Source organism: Plectropomus leopardus, chromosome 3 (assembly GCF_008729295.1).
Source record: "Plectropomus leopardus isolate mb chromosome 3, YSFRI_Pleo_2.0, whole genome shotgun sequence".
NCBI classification, from domain to species: Eukaryota; Metazoa; Chordata; class Actinopteri; order Perciformes; family Serranidae; genus Plectropomus; species Plectropomus leopardus.
In genome coordinates, this window is record NC_056465.1 from 3,976,579 (window position 1) to 4,002,026 (window position 25,448).

General features: G+C 40.2%; 1 protein-coding gene across 1 annotated transcript in view; it reads right to left on the bottom strand.

Annotated features, from left to right (window-relative positions):
- tbl1xr1a (tbl1x receptor 1a) overlaps positions 1-25,448 on the bottom strand; it is a 63,730-nt gene that overhangs the window by 16,004 nt on the left and 22,278 nt on the right. Inside the window, 4 exon segments of the mRNA XM_042513136.1 lie at positions 444-669; positions 817-962; positions 2,830-2,931; positions 22,790-22,855. Coding sequence (XP_042369070.1) covers positions 444-669; positions 817-962; positions 2,830-2,887 — 430 coding nt within the window. The 5' untranslated portion in view covers positions 2,888-2,931; positions 22,790-22,855.

The window sequence follows — 25,448 nt, forward strand, 5'->3', positions numbered from 1 at the left end:
TTTAAAATAACAGAAATGTTTCAAAAACACATAGTCATCAGGCTTTCTGGAAGGTTCTTTACCACTGTCAAAGAGTGTGAGTGACCTACTATCACAGTGTTCTCTACTAGACAAAATATACATATAAAGTACGGCTGTCACATAATTCTTTAAATCATGATTAATCGCAGAATTTCAATAATTAATCCTGATTAATCGCATTTTTTAATCACATTTTCAATTCAATTATTTTGCATTTTAAAACAGTTTTGAAGTCCATATTTACAAGGTGAAGCAATTCTCAACAGATTGGCTTGACAAGGAATCCAAGGTAAAAAAAAAAAAACTGCATCTTAACTTAACACTTCCAATTTTTTGAACTAATTTGTCAAACATTTATTCTTCTCTTCAAAGCATGCAGTTAACCATCGTCTCATGTCCTTTTCTATTTCTATATCACTCACTAGCTAAGGCATGGGCTCCGTTCTCCTCTCCATTGGCAGTATTCTCTCCGTTCTTGGCGTTGCCGGCGATGCTGCCTCCGGTGGCCGATGTCGGCGCTGAAGCGGCGGCCTGCTGCTGGGCCATTTTGTCCCGGTAGGCCTGCTGCCTCGTCTGAACCACGTCTGGCATCACGGCGTCAATCAGGGACAGAGACTCAATGGGCCGCCCGTCAAATAATGTGCCGTCCTACAAAGTGGGACAAATAACCAGTTAGAGAGGAGACAGGAGGACAGGAAAGGAGAGGAGACGAGAGGAGAGGAGACGAGAGGAGAGGAGAGCAGAAGAGAGCAGAAGAGAGGGGAGAAGAGGGAAGGAGAGGAGAGGAGATCCCACCTCATTGATGCTGACTTCGGCCTCGACGTACTGCAGGCCCTTCTGGATGATGCTGATGAGGGCAGCAGGGGGAACCAGAGCACCATTGATGTTGGACTGGCTGATGTGACTCTCTATACCAAACGTAAATGCTGAGTGGGAGAACCCTGGAGAGGATTAGAGAGGGAGAGGAGAAAATATTTTAACACTGGCGGGCAAAAACAGACTGTATATCACAGGAAATACTATTCACCTCGTTATTTATTGAAGAACTACAGTTTGTTGTTTGGTCCACTGCCACGAGGCTGTCTTGTTCCTGCTACTATTATATTCTTGTCACTTTCTTGAGCATTTTCTCACACTTGGCTACATGTTTGTTTGGGGGGTGAGAGATGAGATATTTTGTATTGCAACATCTGTCTTCAATAAACAAAAAGGATCTATATGTTGAACTTAAAAGACCATTTTGACAAAAATTTCAGCAGCTGAGCAGAGACTCCTCTGTCTGGCTGGGCCTCTATTCTCTCACAGACTCCTCATTGCTTTTTGCTCCACTTTCATGCTCCAATAAAAGATGGAAACACAATACATCTGTGAGAGGATTTCTCAATTTACATGCGCCATCTGTGCCTTACAAAATATATGATGTAATAAATATGATATGAGGCATAAGAAGTTTCATCCACACACACACCTAACAGTTGAGCAGTGCCAGCTGAACTGAGCCTCCTGGCAGCTCGTCCTCGAGTGATGTGGGGGTTTTGGTTTACATGGCTCACCACCTCAGTTAGATAAAGGTTACTGTCACACCTACAGAGCAGGGAGCCTCCGAGCCTATTGGCCACTGAAGCATATTTGGAGACTCATTTTAATCATCAAAGGTTTTTTGTCTTTGTGAAAAGCACAGTCTCTTATCCAAATGATCTCACGTCCATCCCCCCGTGTGCACCCAATGTCACTACTTAGGCAGCTCCAAGTATGTGTGTAGAGCTGCTACATAACTTCAGTCTTTTTACCATCTTTGACATATTAAGTAGAGGGAACCCCCTCACTCTATCTCACTGTGTGGTTTATTCTGAAAAGGACAGTACACACACTGCACACAGACAGTGGCTGCACTCACATTGCCTGTTCAAGGTGGGAATATCACGCTGTATTGTCGCCTCACCATTCTGTATATAACGTCTGATACCGGAGAGAAAGGACAGAGTGGTCTCACCTTTGAGCCAAAAACGGAGATAACAGCCCCAAAACAAGGTCTGTGTAAAATGGAGGCATGAAGGTGCACAATTTACATACATAGAACCAATCGTTCTCAAGGAAATTTAAAAAAAAAAATATTCCTAAAGGCACTATTCAGTTCTTGCGTCCACGACAACGAGACATATGCAAGGTCACAATGACCTTGACCTTTCAATATCAAATTCTAATCCGCTCGTCATTGATTCCAAGGGAACATTTGTGCCAAATTTGAAGAAATTCTATCACAATGTTAATGAGATGACGTGTTTGCAAGACTGAAATGGATGCAAGGTCACAGTGATCTTGCTCATTGACCACCAAAATCTAATTAGTTACTCCTTGAGTCTCAGTGGATGTTTGTGCTAAATTCAAAGGAATTCCCTCATGGCGTTGTTGACATATCCCATTCATGAGAATGGACAGATGGACAACCTGAAAACCTAATCCCTGCAAGAACAGAGGCATTGATAAAAATATCAACAATTCATCCTCACGTTCGTTCTTTTTTCCTTTTCAACACTTTTAATCATTTGTATTGATTGAAAAAAAACAAATTGCTTATCATTACTTTGGTGACCTGTTTGACTAATGTATAGTTTTTTGATAGACCAAACTCACAATGATGAACCAAAAACATATTTAGAAATTTAGAAATACATACATTTAGAAATAATGGGAAACACAATGAAATTGCATGTAACATCAGACTGTTAGACAATCAGACAATGCACTATGCACTATGTAGAAATGAAGTAAGCAATTATAAAAGTTGGTTCATTATGGATATGTTACCTGACTCCTGTAGGTATCTGTAGACCAGGAAGTTGACCTCATCACTGCTAATGCTCATCTTTACTCCTGTTACACCATGAGGTCAGCACGCACACACCTAGCCTGGAAAACACAAAGAAAGATTCATCAGCGAAGGCAAACACTCACCATTAACATTACTGCTCAATGCAACAGTAAAGATAATTTGAGTATGGAACCTAACATGAGGCCTTTAGAAGAAACAGCCAAAATAAAGGTTATTTAAGCACTGAAATGACTGTGAAAATAGAAAACATGGTTGACCCAGAACACACCAAAGTCCAGTCTAGTTTAACTACAAAGGTAGGTTGTTTTTTGCTTGAATGTCAACCACCACACACGTCAAGGCCAATCCAATGTATGCAAGCACATTACTATTACTGTAATGTCAATGCTATATATCTACCATCACCTCACAACCGTCACAACAAAAGATAAAGCTCCTGCCACAATTTTTGCATACTAAGATACAATCACAATGTGTGCAGAATCAAGATAACAAGAACATATTCTAATGACAGGTGGAAATGCAAAGTTGACCTAATCTGTTGTTACTATCCACATACAGATCGGATGATAATACCAGGTGGAAGTAAGATCCTGGCTGACTATTCAGACCCATCTGGCCTCAGGCCCATACATGACATAACCATCTAACATCAGGTTTCTCAACAGGTTCACCCAGCCAGAACATTTCCCACCAATGATGTGACAATACTGAATGTTCCAGTTTCAGCAGGGTTCAGATGAACAGTAAAATGCGTCACTCAACTTTTTACGACTCTTCACAACCTCAACAGCTTAAGGTTGTTTAATCAAAATCGGGTATGTTCTGTTGCTGAAAGGCCAGTGTTGGATGATTTATGATTTATGATGGCACTATGAGAAAGTGCCGGTGCACTTTCTCATAGTGGCGGCCGTCTTTGCTGGAACTACAACATTTTGATGAAATGTGCTCTCGGTTCCCATGTGATAAAAGAGCTTGCTACGTGTATGCTGGTATGCACTTATCAGGAGGTGCAGCAAATCAGTCAATTTACAGATTGAACATTTTTCAGCTCTGCTTCTATAGTGTTAAATACAGTTGTCTTTTAGGTCTAGTGGGTAGGATTTAGTAACATCTAGCGTAGGTTACAAATTTCAACCACCTGAAACTTTTCCTGTGTGAGGGAGTTTAGCCTCTTTCCCACTGCACAAAAAACCCACTACCACCAACTAACAACTGGCTATTTTATGTAATGGGGAAGCATTCACTCAATCAGCATTCAAACCTGGCTCAAATGACTCTGCAGTGGTCATGGGTATTTATCAGCTCTAGCTCCGATGGGCAGTGATGGAAATGCAACATTCTTGTGAAAGTGTTACTTTCAGCCCCTTCACTGCTGGCGAGATGCAATGTCTCAACCCAAGCAGTGCTCAAACATTGTCCCAAAGTCGTCTGCACCAAAAAGAAGTAATCACCATAACCTTTTCACTGGCCTCCATGCTGCTTTGTACAGTTTTCATAACCTTTTTCCAGCGTTCCTGTGACACCGAAAGTGACACAACAGTTTAAAAAAAAACAAAAAAACAGAAAGGCACGCTTGTCTGCTGCAGAGCTGTGCACACGACTCTAGTCTACTGGCAATCAGGAAGAAGTCTAAGGCCTATTTTTAGCAATACCGTGTAAAAACAACATGGTGGACTCCGTGGAGGAGGACCTAGCAAAATCACAATGATTCTTAATTTATAATTTTAAGATGACTATAAACTAATGACAAACATAGTTAATCTATATTCAATTTCTGCCAATATATTCCTCTAAATCCAACACACTAGACCTTTAAAGTGTGTTGTCTCTCCAAGCTGCTTCTCCTTCACCTGGCATCTTAATCATCTTATAAACTCATTTGGGTTCCAGATACTATCAACTTACAAGGGAGGAGAAATCACCAGGATTTCTCCTAAGGTAGGACATTTTCACTTTGTGTATGTCAGTGGATCACAATATGACTTTGCTCTGCGATTTCATGAATTAAACGGTTTGGAACCACAACTTTAAAAAAAAAAGAGCCAGGGAGCCGATCCCAAATAAGAAGCAGCTCAAAGCCCATTTCCCCTGAGAATTATCAGCCATGTAATGCCTGAAGCTCAGTGTCTGCAGCCCCCACTCCCAGGAGAAGGAGACTTTCTGTGCATTTAATGGCATTTAAATGGATGAAACACTCTCATGGGTACTGTGAGCCTGAGGTTACATTTCACTTCCCAGGATGTTAGATTTTCATTGTCTGGTACTGCAAAACATTTAGCATGACCTGTGACTTTAACATTTGCAGAATGTCAAACCCAGGGTGGGCGGGACGCACTCGGGATCAGACTGTTTTACATATTTTCTGTTTTCTTGACTAACATGATCAACAAACTCACATGGGGATGCTATCATCTTATACACTTCCAACAGGTAATTAGAGGAGATGAGTTTAATCTTTAATGATAACCTGAGGGGAAGCTGGTCACTACAACAGCAAACAGCATACAATTACACAACACACATGGCATTGTGTAAAGGAAGACAGGCTCAGTGTGTCTACCCCTGTGACCAGTGACAACATTTGCTCAACCTGCACAGTCGAGCTACAACAACAACAACAGCAGCAGCAGCAGCAGCAGCAGCAGCAGCAGACTCCACAGAGCCAGTTGCATCACCTTCACAGGAGAATAAAGCTGCCATGGTTGAGCTGTTTGGGGATCTGTCCACCCAAGAGACAGGCAACAACTCTGTTCCTCTCATGTTTCTGTGCCTGGACCCTGACAGTCAGATATACAGCAATTAGACAAAAAAAATGCAAACCACCCCAGACAATGACTTCAGCTCTGAAGTAACTTCACTATTATCAGAAATTCCCTACACATTAATTTCTTTGTGGCAGCCTGACATGATACTAACATCTGCCGCCACAAATAGTTTGACTATTCTTTGGAGCTGGACCAATCATTAGCAGCACTACTGAAGTATGTATATCCTATGTATGTATATGCATTACTTCACACTCATGGAGCACAGAGCATACTCGGGGCATAGACAGAGCAGCAGGTCTCAAACTTCTTTTTCACTCGCAGCATCTGTTCCTCTCATCCATTGATCTGATGTGATCAGCTCTGAATGGATCGACATACTGTGAGTCACAAACTGCTGCTGAGGGAAAAAAAAAGAAGCAATTGAGAGCTCCGCCTGTGCTGTGTTCACGGACCAGCAAAAACCTCTGAACTAAAATAGGTGACACATAACGATTAAAGAAATAAAAAAATGCTTTTGCCCCAACACTGATAATGTTACAAAAGTAGCTCAATGCTAAATGGCAACATTGTGTGATGTTAAAATGAGCTGTTGCAGCCGCTCCATGAGGCACTGGCATTGCACACATACTGTACTCTAATTTCAAGCTATTATTAAATCATAAGCAGCTGTCGGGCTGCTTTCACTTTCAATTTACAACAGTTACATACTGCAAACATTACAGCTCCCTGCTAACCATGCCACACTGCGGTTACTGTGTGTTTATGACAGAAATTTATGGCAGCTTCTGTTGAAAATGCCTCAGCAGGGCAAAAACAAACTGTTTGAAACTTTTTCAGTGAGTTAATTTTAAAAATACTTCATGGGTTCAAATAGATATCTCTTGTTACATCCTTGAAGAAATAAATAGACTGAGCGACCTGAAACATAAATACCTGTGACTGCACTTAATGTTTTCTAAGACGGTGTTGTATCTTTAAATGTGGTCACTTAAAAAATGTGTTAAATTACTGTTTAAGTAGAATGCAGTAAACAAATACACAAACAAAAAAAGTGAATAACTAGGCCTATGTGTTACATTGTGCATGTGTTGTAATGTTTCTCCTCAGTGTAAACTCTACTTCAGCTTTTAACACCACAACTCCATTGCCTTAATGCCACACCTAGCTTTAAGGCAGTGTTCATCATCCTCACATTTGACCAAATGCATGACAAGTAACTCAAAAAATACAAGCTTTTTTGCAGACTTTGCTCTGAGGCAACATTTACACACAAACTCTCAACTAAAACTGACAGAAATTACATTATTGCAGCTGAATTGGCAACTGTTTGAGGCAGAATTCATTGCATCAACACGAAAAGTTGATCTACACTTGACAGTTGTCTGTTAACTGTTACCGTATGTGGGAAAAACCAGCCAAGAAAAGTGTCTTTTTGGACAAAAATCTAAGCACTAAAATACGTTTTTCTTTTGTTGATAGTGACATTAAAAAAGTAGTGACGTCAAAGGCCAACTGCTGCATCACTTAACATTGCCTGTGTAATGGCCAAAAAGTTGAACCTGAACACAGTCAACGACCAACTAGCGCGTATGTTGATCCTGATGCTGGTCCTCACATTTTTAGGTCTATTGTCCAACTTGGTCCAGTCAGTGTGATTTCTATTTTTCATTTTTGCTGTTGAAGGTGAAAATACATGTATCTGGACAATTCTATATATTTTTTTCTTTCTTCATAAACATGGGCATATTTTAGATGATGATCTGTATGGGTTTTTAATTTTTGCTTGTGCAGTTTTCCACACTATGGTACTAAAAGTGAATGTTTGCCACCTAAAAGGGTATTTTGACCGTAGAAGAAGTGTGCAGCAGCCTCACGCGCTGGATGGCACGGGTGCATTTGATGACGGACGCTGTGATGGAGAGCATTATGGCTAAATGTGTGAGAGGAAATAACTCTCCATAGCAACAGGAAACATTTGATGACGGACGCTGTGATGGAGAGCATTATGGCTAAATGTGTGAGAGGAAATAACTCTCCATAGCAACAGGAAACAGCAGTCTGTTTCAAAAAGGTAAACCAGATGACCCACGTGATGGATTCAAGATGCTAGTTAGCCAGTTTGAGCATTAACAACACAACCCGATCTTGTAGGAACAAAGAATATTTAACATGCACTAGCAAACAATACCATAACCAATTACGAACTGTTTCAGCCAAAGGGCTCAACGGCTGAAAGAAAAAAAATCTTACTTTAATAACAAGTTTGTTTTGATCTCACTCCCTCTTGACTTTAGCCTTTTGTTTGCTTTCCTCACTTTCCTCATGTTTCTTTTTCTTGTACGCTTAGCTGAACTGCCAGTTGGAAGGATTTCTTTCACCAACAGGCTCTGCTGCCTCTGACGGCGATTCGACATGCTGATATTCAACATGCTGAAATTCAACATGCTGAAATTCAACATGCTGAAATTCAACACACTAAAATTCAAAACGCTGAAATTCAGGACGCTAAAATTCAGGACGCTAAAATTCAATAAGTTCAAATTCAATTAAGATTGAAATTATAACGTAACAAACAAAGCAGCAAGCTCTCATTCTCCCTGACAGTCACACAGCCTCTCACTCCCTCACCCTATCTATCGTTTTATTTAGGGATGCCAGTTAACCAGCTCAAAGGAAGAAAAGATCAATACAGGGTAGTAGAATGTGCCTGCAGCTTATTGCGGGCATAAATCGCCCAATAAATGTACAATTGTGTACTGTAATTTAAAGCAACCACATCCACACTAGACTGACATGCAACTTCTAGGCCCATCGATTTACACCATGTCTGCATAGTACAAACAGGACATTAGCAGAGCAGCAGCCTCAGTCCTCCATCTGTGTCTACACAGGATGCATTCAGGCACAGTAATAAGTGTAATAGTGTGAACTGCCAGAGTTGTACATTATTTAATTCTAAGCAAAGTAGATTAAATATCTTGTCTTCTTAAAACAGGCAAACGGTGAAATAGAGGTTAAAAGCACAAAGTAATTTTCTCATGACTGATATTTTTCTTGTTTTCAGAAAAATAATCAATAAATCTGGGACATGTTATAACATTGCTTGTGATATATTTTCTCAACTTATTTCTATAGCAATGCATTTTAATTTATGGTCTATACTTGAGGAAGCAGAGTAAGGCTCCACAATGAATCGAATAGAAATCGTCATTACGATTTTGGATTCCCAAAATTAAATGAACATGATCAACTGCGACACTGACATCTTAAATACATGCTCTGCTCATAGAAAACTCAGCTGCATATCAAAGCATAGCGCTCCCTAAACTAACAGCCTCCATTTTTAAGGAGCTCTCATACCGCTACACAGGCACTCTGCAGCTGCAGCCAGTGAAAACTGAATACTGAAGGCATGAGTGGTATTACCTGATCAGGGTATATAGAAATCCTGAAGTTATGTTGTGAAAAAACGTCATAAATACAGGCACTCATCTGTCTATTAAACTCATTGTATGTAGTGCACAGCATGCACCACCAGCCTCTACTGGTGTAGCATGAAGCTAAGTTGAAAGACACTGTGACACCTAGTGGTGGAGGGAGAAATTACAGGACTACTAACAGCCGGCGACCAGCAATAGCAGAGCAGAGTAAAGGCATGTTTTTTACTTGTGGTTAGCACTGTGTTCATATATTGTCATATACCGTATACCCTCATGAAATTTCAGGAAGTTATGAAAAATAAGATACTGCCCAAGTCTATAAACCACCACTCTGCAGTAAAATGAATACATGAAGGTCGGGAATAATAGCTTCACTAACATTACCATGATAAAATTAATCCTTGTCCAGTCTAAATTCACAGCAGCACAGCAGCACTGCAGCGTGACACTGTTATGTGACCGCTGAAAAAAAGCGGTATACAGCGGCAAATATGAATCAATAGATAATTAACACTGAAATCAGCTACAGGAGAACCTTATTTTAAGCCTGATTTTGAAGCAAATATTTGTTAATTAGTGGTAATATAGCAAAAAGTCAAAGTAAAAGCAGTGCTCTGGTGATTTACTTTTTTTCCCTCCTCAGCAGTTTGTCTCTTGTTGGTTGAATTAATGATCTGTTGATCCATTTACAGCTGATCAGATCAAATCAATGGAGCTGTTTGCAGATGTTTGTTGGTATAAGGCCCATGCAGAATAAATGTTTTAGTATTACTTTCACAGCGCCGTCTCTGCCCTAAACGACCTGTAAATTACTTTGTGGTACATATATATTCCAATAGCACTCCCAGTAACCAGTCCAACTCCAAAAATGTATTTGTGATGGATGGTGTTTTAGTTGTAGCAGCCTGCCACAATTTAATAAATGTGTGGGAAACCCTGATTTAGTTTCTGGGTGTGAATAAGGACTGGTCTAGTTCTGATGCAAAGATTTGTACATTAGCAGAAATATAGCACAGTATGGGAGTAATAGCAGTGCTATTACTATTGTAAAAGTGCAATAAAAATGTTTTTACCTAAAAACAAAGAATTATTGTGAGAAATACTAACTGTCTTAAATGTGATAAAAAATAACTTTGATTATCATTTTGGCCACAATCCTGCAGCCCTAGTGCAGAGTACATTTAAGCAGTAGAGCATGCAGAAATCTATTTCAAACACAACAGCAGCTTTGATCAGGGCACCTAAAACAAGATGGAAGGCTTAGTATGAAGTAAATCGCCTGCTGCTGTGTTTGGTTGGAATGAAAACCTGCAGCCTGTTGAGTCACAGATCACTGGGACCCTCTGCTCAAATCCCTTCTGACAGCAGCACTGCCCGGGGAGGACCACGGGTTTGTAAACAGAACGCTGTAGTTTCCTCCACCGCCGTCCCACTGCAGTGGCGCTGTGGGGCCACCATCTGCAGTCAGGGTCCTCTGTGTTGACAGTGTGGAGGAACAGAGAGGGGGATGGGAGAGAAGGGAATCTCTGTCTCTGCATTTCTTCCCTCCTCTCCATCTCGCTCTCTCTCTCCCCTTGTGACTGCTGCCAGTGGCAAACTGGCCTGTACAGTAAATCTTAAATCAAGTCACAGCTCAGCGAGAGAGCACGGGAGAGAGAGAGACCCGCAAAGACTATCAATCACCACCAAAGCAAAATCAGGACACGGCAATTAAATACATGCAGCATAAGACCTGCTTCCTGTGACGTGTTACTGAGAATTCATACCGATGGGAGCGAGAGAGCTTCCGTCCCTCACAATATGAAATCAATATCACTAAGTAAATCATATTTGCCTTTAGTTATCATCTGACATACATAATTCATTAACCCAAACACGGGGTAATGAAACATCCAATCAAAGGCGGCAGTTCGCTCAAAGAGGTGTGATAAAAATGTAACACCTTATCAATATGCGGTAATGTGCCTCTTGCTGTCACAACACATTTAACTTCATATCAATCAAGTTTCCTTCTTTGCAACACAAGTGATAACATGCATGGCCGGTGTTTATGGAGATATTAGGGCAGAGGACGGCTGCTTGTTTGTACTGCCTGTACAATCATTACATACTATATAACACCTACAGGCTTATAGGACAGTCACTGCTCATTCAAATCAAAGTCATTGCTAAATATTATAATGTATTTTTCTGATAGCAACCATCTAAACAATACATACATTACAGCTGCATCCAATAGAGTGGTCCCTCTCGCATCCCAAGAAGACCGTCAGCAGGTTTCCATTGACCCTCATATTGCACATATTGAAATTGCGAATATAAAATACAACTGATGGAAATGCATTAATATCAAGAAAACTCCCATTTATTACAAAAAAGTTTTTCTGCTCACATGTGGTGGTATTTCAGACGATTTAGAAAAGCCATATTTTGCAAAACTGCAATGGAAACACTTTTTTTGGCTTTTATAGGTTGCATGATGCTATGGCTATGTGCTTGTCAGTAGGAACTGGCTCCCTCGTGATGCAGCAGGAGCTACAAGAGGTGTTATTCCCTCACATTACTTTTTAAAAGTTGATCGGATCATCTAGAAGTTTTGGAATCCACGATTCCTCTCTGAAATCGTTGGCTACCTCCCAGATATCCCTAATACGTGGCCGCTCCCACATATTAGGGGCTTGCCTTTCTGTTATCGCTTGCATAACACGCCTACGTCGCCTTGGATTGGAAATAATGACAGATAGTGCGGCGGCTGCAATAGAAATAAACCTGCTGATGTTCATCCACGACATGCTTCTTGGAAGTCACATAACATCACTCAATGGAAAGTCATCAGGCAATTCCGTTGGATCAACATTTCATAAATATTGCTTAAGTTTTTCACGTAAGCTTTTCTTCCATCATGTGATGGAAGACAGACAGACACACACACACACACGTGCGCTCCTCTAGTTTTAGGCCTGGTGGAAATAATGAACATGTATGCAGTGACAGCAATGACTTTGCTTAAAAGCAGGGTTCCTACAACTCTAGGCAAATTAGATATAAGACTTTTTAAGACTTTTTAATGCCAGTTGGAATTAAGTTTAAGGACAGGTTTAAACCTGGACTATTTTATTCAGCCCAAATGTTTATTGTAGAACAAAAAACATTACTTTTTATCCAGTGAAAAGTTACATCTATCTATGAGAGATTTTTGAAAAATAACTCTTTTTAGAGTGGCGCACATGGAAGACAATGGACATATTTTATTATCCTAAAGGTATCTACTTAGTTTACCAACACAAGTGGGATATATCCGGCATTTCTTGCTTTTCCGAATGATTTTGTGTCAAAACAAAAGTGCTGAATTATATATATATATATATATATATAACAAACTGCCATCCCAAACTGTTGTTTTGTCCCTCCCGATCTGTAATAATGATATCCACCATGTAGGTTTCATGTTCTTTGAAGACGCTGCTGCATCAATACGTAACAAAGACCCAAGCTGTGATGGCTGCTGCTCTAATTCCACTCTGCGGGAGGAAATGGGGCTCATTCCTATTTAAAGGATCTGTCTGAGACCTGGCAGTGTGCGCCTATTTTCAGAGAAAAGCAGAAAGAAATCCAGGCAGCAGGGGATGGGATTATTTAAGGCAAACTGATATTTTTCATAGTCTCTCATTCTAAAACCCATCCAATAGTCCTGTCCCCCCAGTTAGAGTCAACCATAACAGATAGATTCTAACTTATACTGTTGTTATCATAACCAGGTAAAACATACTGGGAGCAAATAGCCAGAGATTTTTTACAGTCAGCCTGCAGCAATCCAGGCTATAATCCTGACAAATGAACTGCAAATGTGCAAAACATGGAACTGTGCTATGAAAATACACCTCACCTAAGGAAACCCACTGCTTTTACGCATCAAAGGTCTTGGGAGTCCGACTGGATTTGTGAAATGAAAAAGTTTTAAAGCATTTTGTGTTTCTAGAGGGAGCTGTGAGAAGTCTGATAAACCACCTCAAGTGAGAACACATTGAGAAAAATTTTCCCACTGGTCAAATAGGATATGACAAAACTAGTGTTACAAATGACATTTGACATTTTACAAGAAAAGATATTCAGAAATACTTGCTCAATAAGCGCAGAGTGCACTGTTGTCGCAGACAGAGCAGCAGAACAGCAGCACCGATTTGCGTAACACTTAAGCAATATTTTTTCAACCCCAAGATGCCTGTGTTTCTATTGAGCGACGTCATGCAACTTCTCCCCTCATGATCACATTCCAAAAATCATGTCAATGGATGTTCCAAACACGAGCAGGTTTATCTCTATTGCAGCCATCACACTAGCCGTCATTAGCCGAAGAAATTTTCCCACTGGTCAATTAAGCTGTGACAAAACTTGTCAATACTCAATGCACTCAGTACTGTAGAGTGCTGCATTGAGTTATTGCTAATGCAAGCAAACATTTCCCACTGCACAACTTTATTGGAATATACTGTTTGGTTATTACACTGCTGGATCACAGAGTGCGCTGTTGTAACAGACTAAGCAGCAGAACAGCAGCACAGTGACAGTGAGACTTAACTATTCATTCTGCTGGGTCTAAAAGTTTGCTTTCACTACGTCTGCAGCAGCTGCTTTTCTCATAAAAATAATTCATGATGTTTTTAGTCTGTGCTGGGTTCACATAAAAAAAGGAAGTAGGTAACAGCAATAGTGACACTTGGGTGATTAATGTAATCAAGTGTACGCCTGAACACTGTAAAACACCAGTAACACCAACTACTGCCACAAGCCTAGTTGAGACTTGAAGTTTGAAAATGAAACATTTGGGAGTGTGGAATTAGAATGATGCCCAGAGGTTTGCTCTGTGTGTCTCTGCTCATTGTGAAATATTGAGAGTAATAAGAGAGTAGAAGAAGTTTACCTCTTTGGGCATCTAGGGATCGGGCAACGCGCCGACATTATCAACGTAATCGATTACGTGAATACGTCGATTCATGTAATGTGCGTTGACGCGTCGCCCCGTTTCAGACAGCGCGCGTAATGAGAGCGTGAGCAGCGCCGGGCATGTTGTTTTTTGTTTTGGTGCTCGTGTATCAAGTTAGAGCGTGCACACTGGTCGCCCTAGCATGCCCTTGTCAGGCGCGTCTGAGCTGCGTGTCAGCTGCAGCACATCTAGAGAAACGGTGGCTCACCGTTTTTTTTACGCATGGCGCTCACGTTTGTTGACTCTGTACCACTTTATACTGCAGTTTAAAGTCTCTCTCTGTCACAGAGATGAGGAAATACAAATATGTTTGTTTTACCTCAACTTCCTTAATTCCCTTTCAAAACAAAAGCTATCTGACTGTGTCTCTGTGGACAGAATGCCATCAGTTACTGATACAATGCATTTTATTTTGAAACATTTACAGGATGGGGTTGTCAGCTGTGCACATATTCCATAAATGAGAGGAATATGTGTTATAAATATGAAAATACAGCACTTATATCAGCAGGCAGCGGTATGCCTTAAGGCCCAGTTAAGGCTGGACTATTTTGATGCAGAAAGAATGGACTAGTTATAATTATTTCTGTTAGAGAAAAGTTATAGTGTTATTCAAATTGCACTAATTTTACTGTAAGATGTTTTTGTTGGACTGCTAGATTTGAGGTTTGTTACTGTAACAAAGAGTAACTTTTTTGTTAAGTGACTTGATTTTTACATTGTTTTATTTATTTTGCTGTCGGATTGCTGAATGTAGATTGCACTATATTCCTTTTACTTGAGTGGAACAAGCTCTTGCATTAATTTTAAAAATAATCGTTAGGTGCAGGCCTATAGGCATCTGATTCTTAGCTAGCACCTAACATCAAAAAAGAACACATAAAAATGCAAACCATATAGACTTTGTTAGCAATTAACATTAAAAGTCACATAAGTAAGCTTTGACACAACAAACCCCAGTCAAGTATGTTTAATTCCACTGTGCAGTTGTGTAAGGTGCAATGCCAACAGAAATGAACTCCAATCTGCATGTGGCTCTCCCCTCCCCCTCTCCAGGGTTACTGGTCTATTGGAGTGACAGATTGCATTGGCAAGCCCGGCTCTGCCTCACATGGCCTATGTGAGGTCAGCGAGGCTAGCTGTCTCTCGGTGACAGATGGCAGCATGTAGGCCTTGCCAGCTAGCCTCACTTGATGGGCAGCTAAACCTGCTCTAGGCAGCTCGTGTCCATCTGAATGCAGCAGGTCAGTGAGGGCCACTGATTCAACAGTGGTTATCTCACTTCAAGCTACCGTGCCGGCTCGGATTAGAAGACCTCTCCACAGTCAGGATCCCAATCACTTAAAGATCTCTTTAGAAGGTGAAGTCTGTTGCACATATCGGGAACAAGGCATGGTTACTGAGGCTGGATATACACTGACCACAGCCCAAAAAATGCAAAGGGACACATTTACTCTACTTAAAGGAACAGTTGAAATTTTATGAAGTGGGGTTGTATGGGGTTCTTATCCACAGTCTGTATAATACATGCGGTAGATGTCATTCAGGACCCTCCAGTGTGGAGAAACAGACTGGAGTCTGACATGGAATCTAAGCAATGCACTGCTGTGGATGGGGGCCAGCAACAAATCATATTTTAGTCACATAAAAAGTCCTATCTCAAAAAAATCAACGTCAGTTTAAGTATATGCAATATTTAGAATATTTGCACTGCGCAGCTGAAAAATGAAGCTGTTACATGGTTCTTCTCAAAGCCAGACTCCATGGAGAAAAACAGCTATTTAACTTTGCTGAACGGAGGAGCTGCTGGACTACTACTGCCTCAATAAGTTTGTTTGTTTGTATTGTTGTGCGACTTTGGTGTTTAAAGAGGCTTAGTTTACCAAAGTCCCACAATAACACAAATGAACAAACTTATTTAAGCAGCTGTAGCAGCTCCTGTGTTGAGCGAGCTACAGTAACGTTTTTTGTCAACGGAGCCTCGTGGCCTTGATCAGAGCATGAATGGGGGACTAAAGCTATTAACAGTTCAAATGTTAAAACATGTTGTATGACAGAAAAGTAGAGCAGTAAAAACAATCTTAATATAGCATACACTTGAAATGATATTGATGTATTTAGGTGGGACTTTTTTATGTGGCTAAAATACTATTGCTGCTGACGCCTATCCACAGCAGCCAACCGCTTAGCCTCCGTGTCAGACTCTTGCCTGTTTTTCCAAACTAAGGGTGTTGGGACATCTACTGTAAGTAATATATTAACTTTGGATATGTAGCCCATACAAGCCCACTTCAAAAAGTCCAAACTCTCCCTTTAGCATCAAGGGTGGGATGTGTTTACACAGGCCATCACTCCAATCACATCAGAAAAAGACCAAAGGATCTACAGAATTAGTCACAACTAGCTTTAAATCAACATGTTAATTAACCCTTTGTACCCTGAGCAAATTGGCTTGAATTCTTCAAAAACGTGAAGAAGACAGTGAGAAAGTCGAGAAGAAATGATGCAAAATTTAGCACAAAATTAGTTTAAAAAAAAGTATGAGGAAATTTACATGAAAATTTACAGAAAATGGAAAGTAAAAAAAAAAAAACGAACAAAGAAATGCACCTGAAAACTAGCAGGAAAAAGTAAAAAAACAACAAGTAAATATGAACTGAAAAACCTGAAAAACATACATTATCATTATACTTCTGACACAAATTTTAATATTTCAGATTTCATATGATTTAAGTGATTTTTTAAGTGCAACATCTCATCAAACTCAACAGATCCTAATGAATTTACTCCATTCGGAGTTTGTCCAGGCTGTAGACTGTGCCGCTGGCCCAAATCAAAGCCTTGACTTCAGCTGTTTTGAGTGGTTTTATTGTAGTAAGCTGTTAATCCACAGACCCTTACCTAAGAACCTGGCTCGTGTCTATTTCCAGTAACAGTCTGAGGAAGCGGAGGTAGTGCGACAGACAAACAGGATGAGCCAATTTATTGACAGCTGGGGGTATTAGGTGATCACGGGTAGGTGTGAGTGAGGCTGGAGTCTCTGGTTAAAATAAGACATGGTAAACTCATAATGACCTGCCAGCCCACAACACAACTTTTACACAAAGGAAAACAAAAGTGGCTTTGTTAAATGATAAAAGCAAATGTGTGGGTCAAGTACAAGCTCTGTTAAGAGGGGAGTCAGTTGATCATTCATTTACAAGAGAGCTCAGGGGTTGGTTAGGAGGTTTGCACAAAGAGAGCAATTGAATCTGCAGTGCCTTGATAAACACTGTCTGATTCTAAAAAGAAAAAAAGTATTTTCAAATTGGGTCTTATTCTCCAAGCTTTTACCATCATTACCATTCACTGCAACAGTCCACTGCATCCCTGCCCATCAGAGTCCAACATTTCATTGTTATTTTGTCACAGACGATTGAACTGGACATATTTGGCTCTTATAGCAGGACTGATGTGTAGGCCAACCGAGAAGCTAACGTCACCCTGGTTCCCACGACAAAAAGTCAATGGGCTTGTTCCATTACTTTGTAAATTGTTGCATAAATAAAGCTCTGTTAAACAAATGTTTATGGTACTTACACGTTTGATTTAGCAAGAAAATCTTCACAAACTTTTGCGATTTATTGAAGCGCAAATGCAATCTGCAGAAGTAAAAAACTCAGGCTATATTATGCTATAAATGAACTCCACAAAGTTTTCACTAATCTTCAGCTGTAAAATACTATAAATCAATACATCTTATTATCTTATCTTATAAATCTTATCTTAATAAAGTCTGAGAATGGTTTGCAAGAGTGCAAGAGTAAACACAACAAGGCTGTAAAGGCGGGCTAGAGAGTAGATGAGTTTCTGTGTTTGGCGTGATGACCATAATGTCCCTGACAACCTCTGTCATTTCAATTTAGCCACTTGTAGACAATTACCTTTTTTTGAGATACATTACTCGCTTTAAAATTCTCAATTGGGTTGTTTACTGACGTATTTTAACCACAGCAACATCGAACCAAAAACCTATTTATTTTGAGATGAGAGAGCCAGACGTGCTAAAATACTCATTCCTGCAGCACTCTATCATCTTTCATTCATATATAGCTTTTTCACTCAAATTAGCACTTGTGCAGAGGTCTTTTGACCTGTTAAATCGGCTAAAAAAAGGCAATAGACTATGGGGGGGTGACTCCTGACAAGGTTCTTCCCTCTTCTCCACCCTGAACAAAATGAAATAGATACTCCACTACATATTTTTATCTACTGCTGCATGAATGAGTCTTTAGTGGGTTTAATAATGTGTTGTATATTTTTTGTCACTGACTGGGACAGACAATGAAGTTTATAGTTATTTTCATCTCTATCTTCTGCATTACCAGTAGACCAGAGCTGTGTGCACAGCTCTGCAGCAGACGAATATGCTCGCTGTAGCCACTTTTACACAGAGATAAGGCCAAAACAAATTCCCCCCTCTATACTGCCCCTGCATGTTTACACAGAACCAAACACAAAATCTACAGAGGCATGGTGTTTGTGACATTTAACACACAATCCGCCTCTAGCATGAAATATAATATGTGCGTTATCAGTGCTTTCTAAACAATAACAATGACATAACATGTCAATAACAATCATCTACCTTTTCTGTTATATGACGGCTGATTTCTTTCTCTGCTCGGACGAAAAGGAGCTCTTAGTTTGCAGACATTAATGGTCGCCGTTCTTCTTCTTCGAATTAGCTGCTATGCCACCAGCTGCTTTTTAAATCTCCTGTGGTGAGTCACACACATAAACACATTGGATGATGACTATCAAAGGTATCTGGATTTAAATATAATTAATTTCAGAGCTCTACCATCAGTGTTTTGGCATTATTTTATTTATTTATTTATTTTGGCACTGTTTTATATTTTAGGGGGGAAACGGAATTTTGTTTTTCTTTATGCAAGTCAGTTCATAATCAAAATGACAAATAGAGGAATCCTGTTCTCTGTTTTATGGTAACCAGGGTTTCTCCTTTAAAGTCGGAGATTCCAATAATCAGTAGGAGACCTCTCAGTCGACTGAGATTGCTTTTAAAGACAAACATTTGTTTGTTTGGGTTTTTTGGTTTGTTTGTTTTTTGCTAGGCAATATGCTGTGCAGTGTAATTCTGGGGATGTATTTGTCTCCAGATTTTGCTGCAGAGTGAGTGCTCTTGACTTTCACAACATTATGATACAGGGCTGCTGACATGCAGGCAGTGTCATGGAGAAGATACTTAGCACGGAGGAAGAGAGAGACCGCTCTTCTGCATAAAGTGGCGAGATAACAGCTCTTTGTAAGGTCATATGCTGAAATCTCCAGCTTTTTCACATTTTCGACCCGTTGTTCTGTGTTAGCTTGTTTACTATATAACACACATGCTGCTGTCAAACTGAATGTTCCACTGGGCCCCTGTTCAAATTTTAAAACTTTGTATGGGAAAGAAAAAAAAAAACTTGAATCTGCGAATATTCTTATTTATCAGCCAAATCTGTTTAATCCGTTGAGTTGGGTATAGCCCTTATATTATTCTGTATCTCTGCCATAGACAAATGACACGAGAGCACTGGCAAACCTTACCTCCCTCTCTGTTGACCAGGCCTCATCTGTATTGAACTATACCCTCAATGGGACTGAAGAGGGTTTGAGCTTCAGGGTTAACCCGGGACAAACCTGGGACAAACCCTCTGCTGGAGGTGTGGAATTTTTGGCTTCCTTCAGGACCCAGTGGAGAAGTGTCTGAAATATTTGTGGTGTATTTTTTCGAGAGGGGGCACACTCTGAAAGAGGCGTAGCACACAAACTCATTTCTAGGCAAACTGCCCTACTGAATCAATACTGTGGGCTGAATCATTTAAAAACAAAGACTTCTTTCTTCTCTCTTTTCCACACAACTGCATGAATAAAAAAAAAAAGAAAAAACAAAACACATCCGAAAATCACAAGCCATGTTTTCTAAAGACTATTGGCAATTCAGAAGTGTGACAGCCTGCCAACCTTCTCCTGGAACCAGAAGGAAAGACAAATGGTGCAATTCCTGTCATTTTGTTTTTCTCCTGAGGTCATTAAAAAATGTCTAATGAGTGAAACAATAGAGGAGTCAGTGTGAACTTAAAGATAAAGTTGGGCGAAAGGTTTCAGCAGGGCATAAACAAGCTGGTGTGCTGTTTGTCTGAACTCCTATCTGAAAGAGCACTGATTCAACGGCAGTCAGCTGGTTTAAATGCACACCTTAATGGAGCTACGGTCATAGCTCCATTAGAGCATATAATTGGACTACTGTCCTTGTCCCAGTATACAAGCATCAGGCGTGAATCCATTTATTAACAGAAGTAGGTCCGACTACTCCACAGCAGGTGGAGATATGCCACCTTTCAGCTAGTTGCAATAAACCTAGATTATTTATAGTCTATTTTTATAGATCACATCACAGTCCTTACTGTTTATTTACAGTAATTTTCGGGGTAGAAATCCACAACCTCATCACATACATATAATCAAACGGCGCTGAGTAAACTCTGCCACATTGGTTAGATTTAAGCCACCTTAAAAAAATCAGTACCAGTTTAAGCGTAGCCTATACAATATTTACAATATTTTTACCATTTTTCCTTGCTAGACCCCATTGAGAAATACGGTAATTTTTCTCCACTGAACATCGGAGCTGCTGCTCTACCGCTGCCTCCATCAGTTGCTGTAGAAGGTTAGGAGGAGACACTATTCAAATATAATGTACAATTTACCTGTTACTGATTTTCTTTCAGGTGGCAAAATATATGTTTGCTGCAACTCGTCCACAGAAATACATCACTTAGCTTCTCTTTTTATTTAAAATGAATATAAAATGCTACCTTTTTAAGATGTATGTCCCTTGTCTAAGCCAAAATTAAAAACACAAATACAGCCTCAGTGCTTACATTTTTTTAAATGCCTTACCAATTTTACAGCACTCCTTCCCCCCTAATAAGTGATGAACAGTCCATATCTGTGAATACCGAGGGAGGCCGGTGTGGCGACTAACCGCTTCAAATCAAATTATCTAGGTGTGTTAGTCCGATTTTGAGAAATTAAATTTAGTCTGGTTTCATTCAGACTATCATGTTCACATGTATTTTTAAGTCCAGTTTTAGTCGGACTAACACAGTAATTTAACATTCTTTAACATCATGTAAACGTACTGAGTAATTTATCGTTACAGAGCTACTCCAAAACACCAGAGCAGGCCTAGCTTCATGCCTTCCTCAGGACAAAAACATACGAAACACCGGAGGATAAAATCACACAGCAACACAGACATTTCAGACCAATAGTCTCCTCTGACATCACTCCTTCAACTTCCCTGTACAGCTTTATCCATCTGTCACACATTAATATCACAACAGAAAATGATTTCCTGTGTTTCATGCAAAAACAACTTGATTCCTGGTTTGCTGTGTTGACTTTTGAAAAAGTGAAGCATGCACCAGTGCGTATACGCTATTTATGTAAACACAACACTGGATGACTAAGAACTTCAGTGCTGAGTTATAGCATCATGAATGAGATAAACAAGCAGAGCTGAGGGCTCTGCAGAGAGGAAAACAAAGGCTCTCCAATAAGGCTGCCCTGACATTAACGCAGCCAGCTGCCAAAATGGGCGGGAGCGCTAGCATAGCTGTCACAGCAAAGCATCCTGGTTCAAGCAGAGAACCAAATGAACAATGTCACCAAGTCAGGCAGAAAGTCCTTGGCTATCCGAGCGTAAATAAACACCACCATCACCATGGAGACTGATAGCTTCTATGTGTCGTGTCCTGCATTGTGCATTGTGCACTGCTGGGCAGAGTTCACAGGAAATCTGCTGGATTCTTTAAGAGCTCAAAACAGGAAAAGAGCAGCGTTCTCCAAATGGAAATCAAACCAACACTTTCAAATCCCAGAGTGCAAAAATAAACTCCAACATGTTTGTTCTCGTCAGTAAAATAAGACACCGGAGAGAGGAAGAGATACAGGAAGCAGCAGAGTTTATGTCCGCATGTGGGGGAGCAGAGGCACTAACAACGCCATTTTTGTGGTGTAGACTCCAAACTTGGTCTGACCAAACTACATGTCGTACAGGAATAATTCATGCAAAAGATTTGTGGGATTTTCATACTAGGATAAGTAAGATCAACTGTCACTAGCCACAGCATGAATTAATGTCTGATCAGGAGAAGACGCAAAGTGCGTTGTCTTCTTGATATTTGAAGACATCCTTACTTCTGCGTTTGAGTTCTTGCTCCTGGACCATGCATTTAATCAAAGTCAAGAAAAAAAACACAAACAGAAATCAAATCAACAGAGGAATTAAAGTTTACCAACTCATCCACCAATTTAGAGCAGAACAAACCAACTACAGACCTGAGACAACTTTAGTCAAGAATGCGTTTCTTTTCTCTGGTGATCTTGGTAAAACATCTTCCTAAACTGCATCACTACGTCTTTTTTTTTTTTTAAAGAGAGATGTAAATTATCTTGAGAATGAACAACAAACTTAAGTAACAAACATCCAGCAACATGAACCAACACTGGTTATAAACTGACCAACAGTTATCCAAAAGCCATAATAGTGAAAGGACAAACTACAAACTCTAAGTTGCCTTAAGAGTCAGAAGTATTTCAAGATATCATGTCTAAGCTCAGAAAACCAGCTCTGCATGACCTATGATGTGAACAGACAGGAAGAACATTTTACAGATAGATCACTCACCACAGTAGTAAGTCTGTCTGCACCACCAGTATGTTCAGTCAGGGCCTTGTACCATGGGCTCAGAACCTGCAGCAACAAGGGGTAGGACACTCAGTTAGAGGCTTTCTAAGGAAATCAGATGAGAGGCAAACAAGGTATTTTTGGGTAAGCGCTTTGGATATCAGCAGTACAGCTGCATACGTCAAAGGTCAAAGGTAACGTGTTATTCAGAAACATCTATTATACTCTAATTTTACCTAAACATGACCTCAGTTTCACAAAAATTCTATACCTAGTGTCTGTAACAGAGATATTTGATATATAAAGCATTTCTCACAGAACTCCAAAGGCAGCTGGAGGCTTTATTTATAGCAGCGTTTCCCACCTAGTTATTTATTCGTGGCAGCCCGCCACGACTAAAACATCTGCGCCACGTAATGATTTAATAATTTTGGAGATTGACTGTTAATTAAAAGCATTATTGGAACATAGATATACCGTTATTAATTGTACCACAGTCTTGGACTGCAAGGGGAGACATTTGAAAAAGACTCATGCTCACAGACCTAGGAGATTAAAAAATGAAAAAGAAAAAAAAAAAGCACTGTTATATTGGTAATCACATTTTAAACGTGATTTATTTTTAATTTCACAGAACTCTATGTCAGTGTGAGTGTTGTGTGGTTATTCTATACCTGGGACTTTTTTTATTGAGAAAACTGAGTTTATTAAGATTGTTGGTGGTGGTAATGTGTTAATAAACAGAGCAATATTGTATCAAAAAGCAGAGAAGAAGGGAGTTAACAGATGTAAATAATTATGGTAGCAAATTCTGAAGAAAAAAAACGCACTTTGGAAATGAAGAAGGTAATACATATTTGTTAGACCTCAGTGACACACACATTGCTTCATGGTGAGATATGTTAACTTTAAACATATCTGCGCTACTCCACCAGGCACCTTTAAAGCCAGTGCAAATGCCACTTGATGAGGGCTGAGAGATATTTTCACCGCCTGTACCTGCACTGGTAAAAATCCTCAAAATGTAAAATAATCCCTGACTAATGGCTTGAAGCGTCAGCCAGCGGTACATGAGGACTGAATGGTCTAACCATGTGACTGACACTCATTCAGAAGGCTGAACAATGGGTCACCTCTTCAGTGTGAGGACAGAGGGAGACAGCAGCACACCATGAGAGCAGGTTCACTATATGCATTTACCGCACATGGCCACAGCACCTGTGTAATATAAATCAATGCACCACAGAAACCCTGCAATCAGCCATGTGTCTGCCTGTGACTCAGTTCTACGGTAATTATTAAAGCTGCAGACTGAAGTGGTGTTAGAGTGTTGCATAAAACTGAGAAGAGCACTGGAAATCACTGAACATTTCCTGGCTCCTCTCTTGGCTCACTGCTTCCTTCCCTTTTTTCCCTAACCTTGATTCCTTCTGTACCTCTTTCCTTACAGTCATCCTCTCCCTTCATTCTTGTGTCTTTTCTCTCCCTCCTGTCCCTGCTGCCTCTCTCTACAGTGTTGGTGAGGCTCTGGCAGAGGCTGCAGAGGAGAAGCAAAGATAATGTTTCCACAAAGAAAGCAGAAGTTGGGTGTGGCCAGAGAAACAGTCAAGTGTTGAAGGTTGTGTAGTGCGTGTTGGAGGACACAGCCCTGGCACGACTGGAATGTAGGCTGTAAGTAGCCTGTTATCTCTATTATTGAAATGAACTGTGAAACACCTGTGTGTTTTTATCTCTGCCGTCATCAGTAACCATTTTAATAGGGGGAAGATTAACATACTCACATATACAGCAGCGCCCGGAGGGAGAGCTGAGGGCGGTATTTATTAATTACAGGCAATAAGCGCATTTAAAGGAGTTGTGTACGACAGAGTCCAGGCTGGGACTGCCTCCACACGGCGCACATTAACAGTCCTAACAGTGCTAGCAGTGCCTACAACAGCAACAGTGCTGACAGAGCTAACAGCATTAATCTGGGGGAAAACCAGAGGCTGAGCCGGCGTACGAGCACAGTGCAGAACAGACAATTAGGTGGCAACTCACGTGGTGCAGATCAGATGCACATCATGAGCGTGTAAGCAGGATATAAGCATATGAAATCGGATATTCCCAGTTCGTCTTCAGACCTCATTCATATGTGGAAATAGATCAGATATGATTCAGATATACACAAATTAGCCAGTAGACAAAGCAGACAGGATGGATATGCCTGGATATGCGGCTCCCACACTAGCTTCTACTGTGGGAGCCGCGTTCACGTATGCGCACATGCAGGCAACATGTACTCTGCTCAACGGGAGCTCGCAGAAGCCTCAAACACACAACACATTGTGTTATTACTAGTTATAATTATTTCTGTTAGAGAAAAGTTATAGTGTTATTCAAATTGCAATAATTTTACTGTAAGATGTTTTGTCGGACTTCTAGATTTGAGGTTTGTTACTGTAACAAAGAGTAACTGTTTTGTTAAGTGACTTGAACTTTACATTGTTTTATTTATTTTGCTGTTGGATTGCTAAATGTAGATTGTACTACATTTCTTTTACTTTAGTGGAACAAGCTCTTGCATTAATTTTAGAGACTTTATATCAGACTGTAAAACACAGATTACCCGTTAAAACTGGGCTTTTTTGTTAGAGAACAATACCCTGCAGTGAATGAC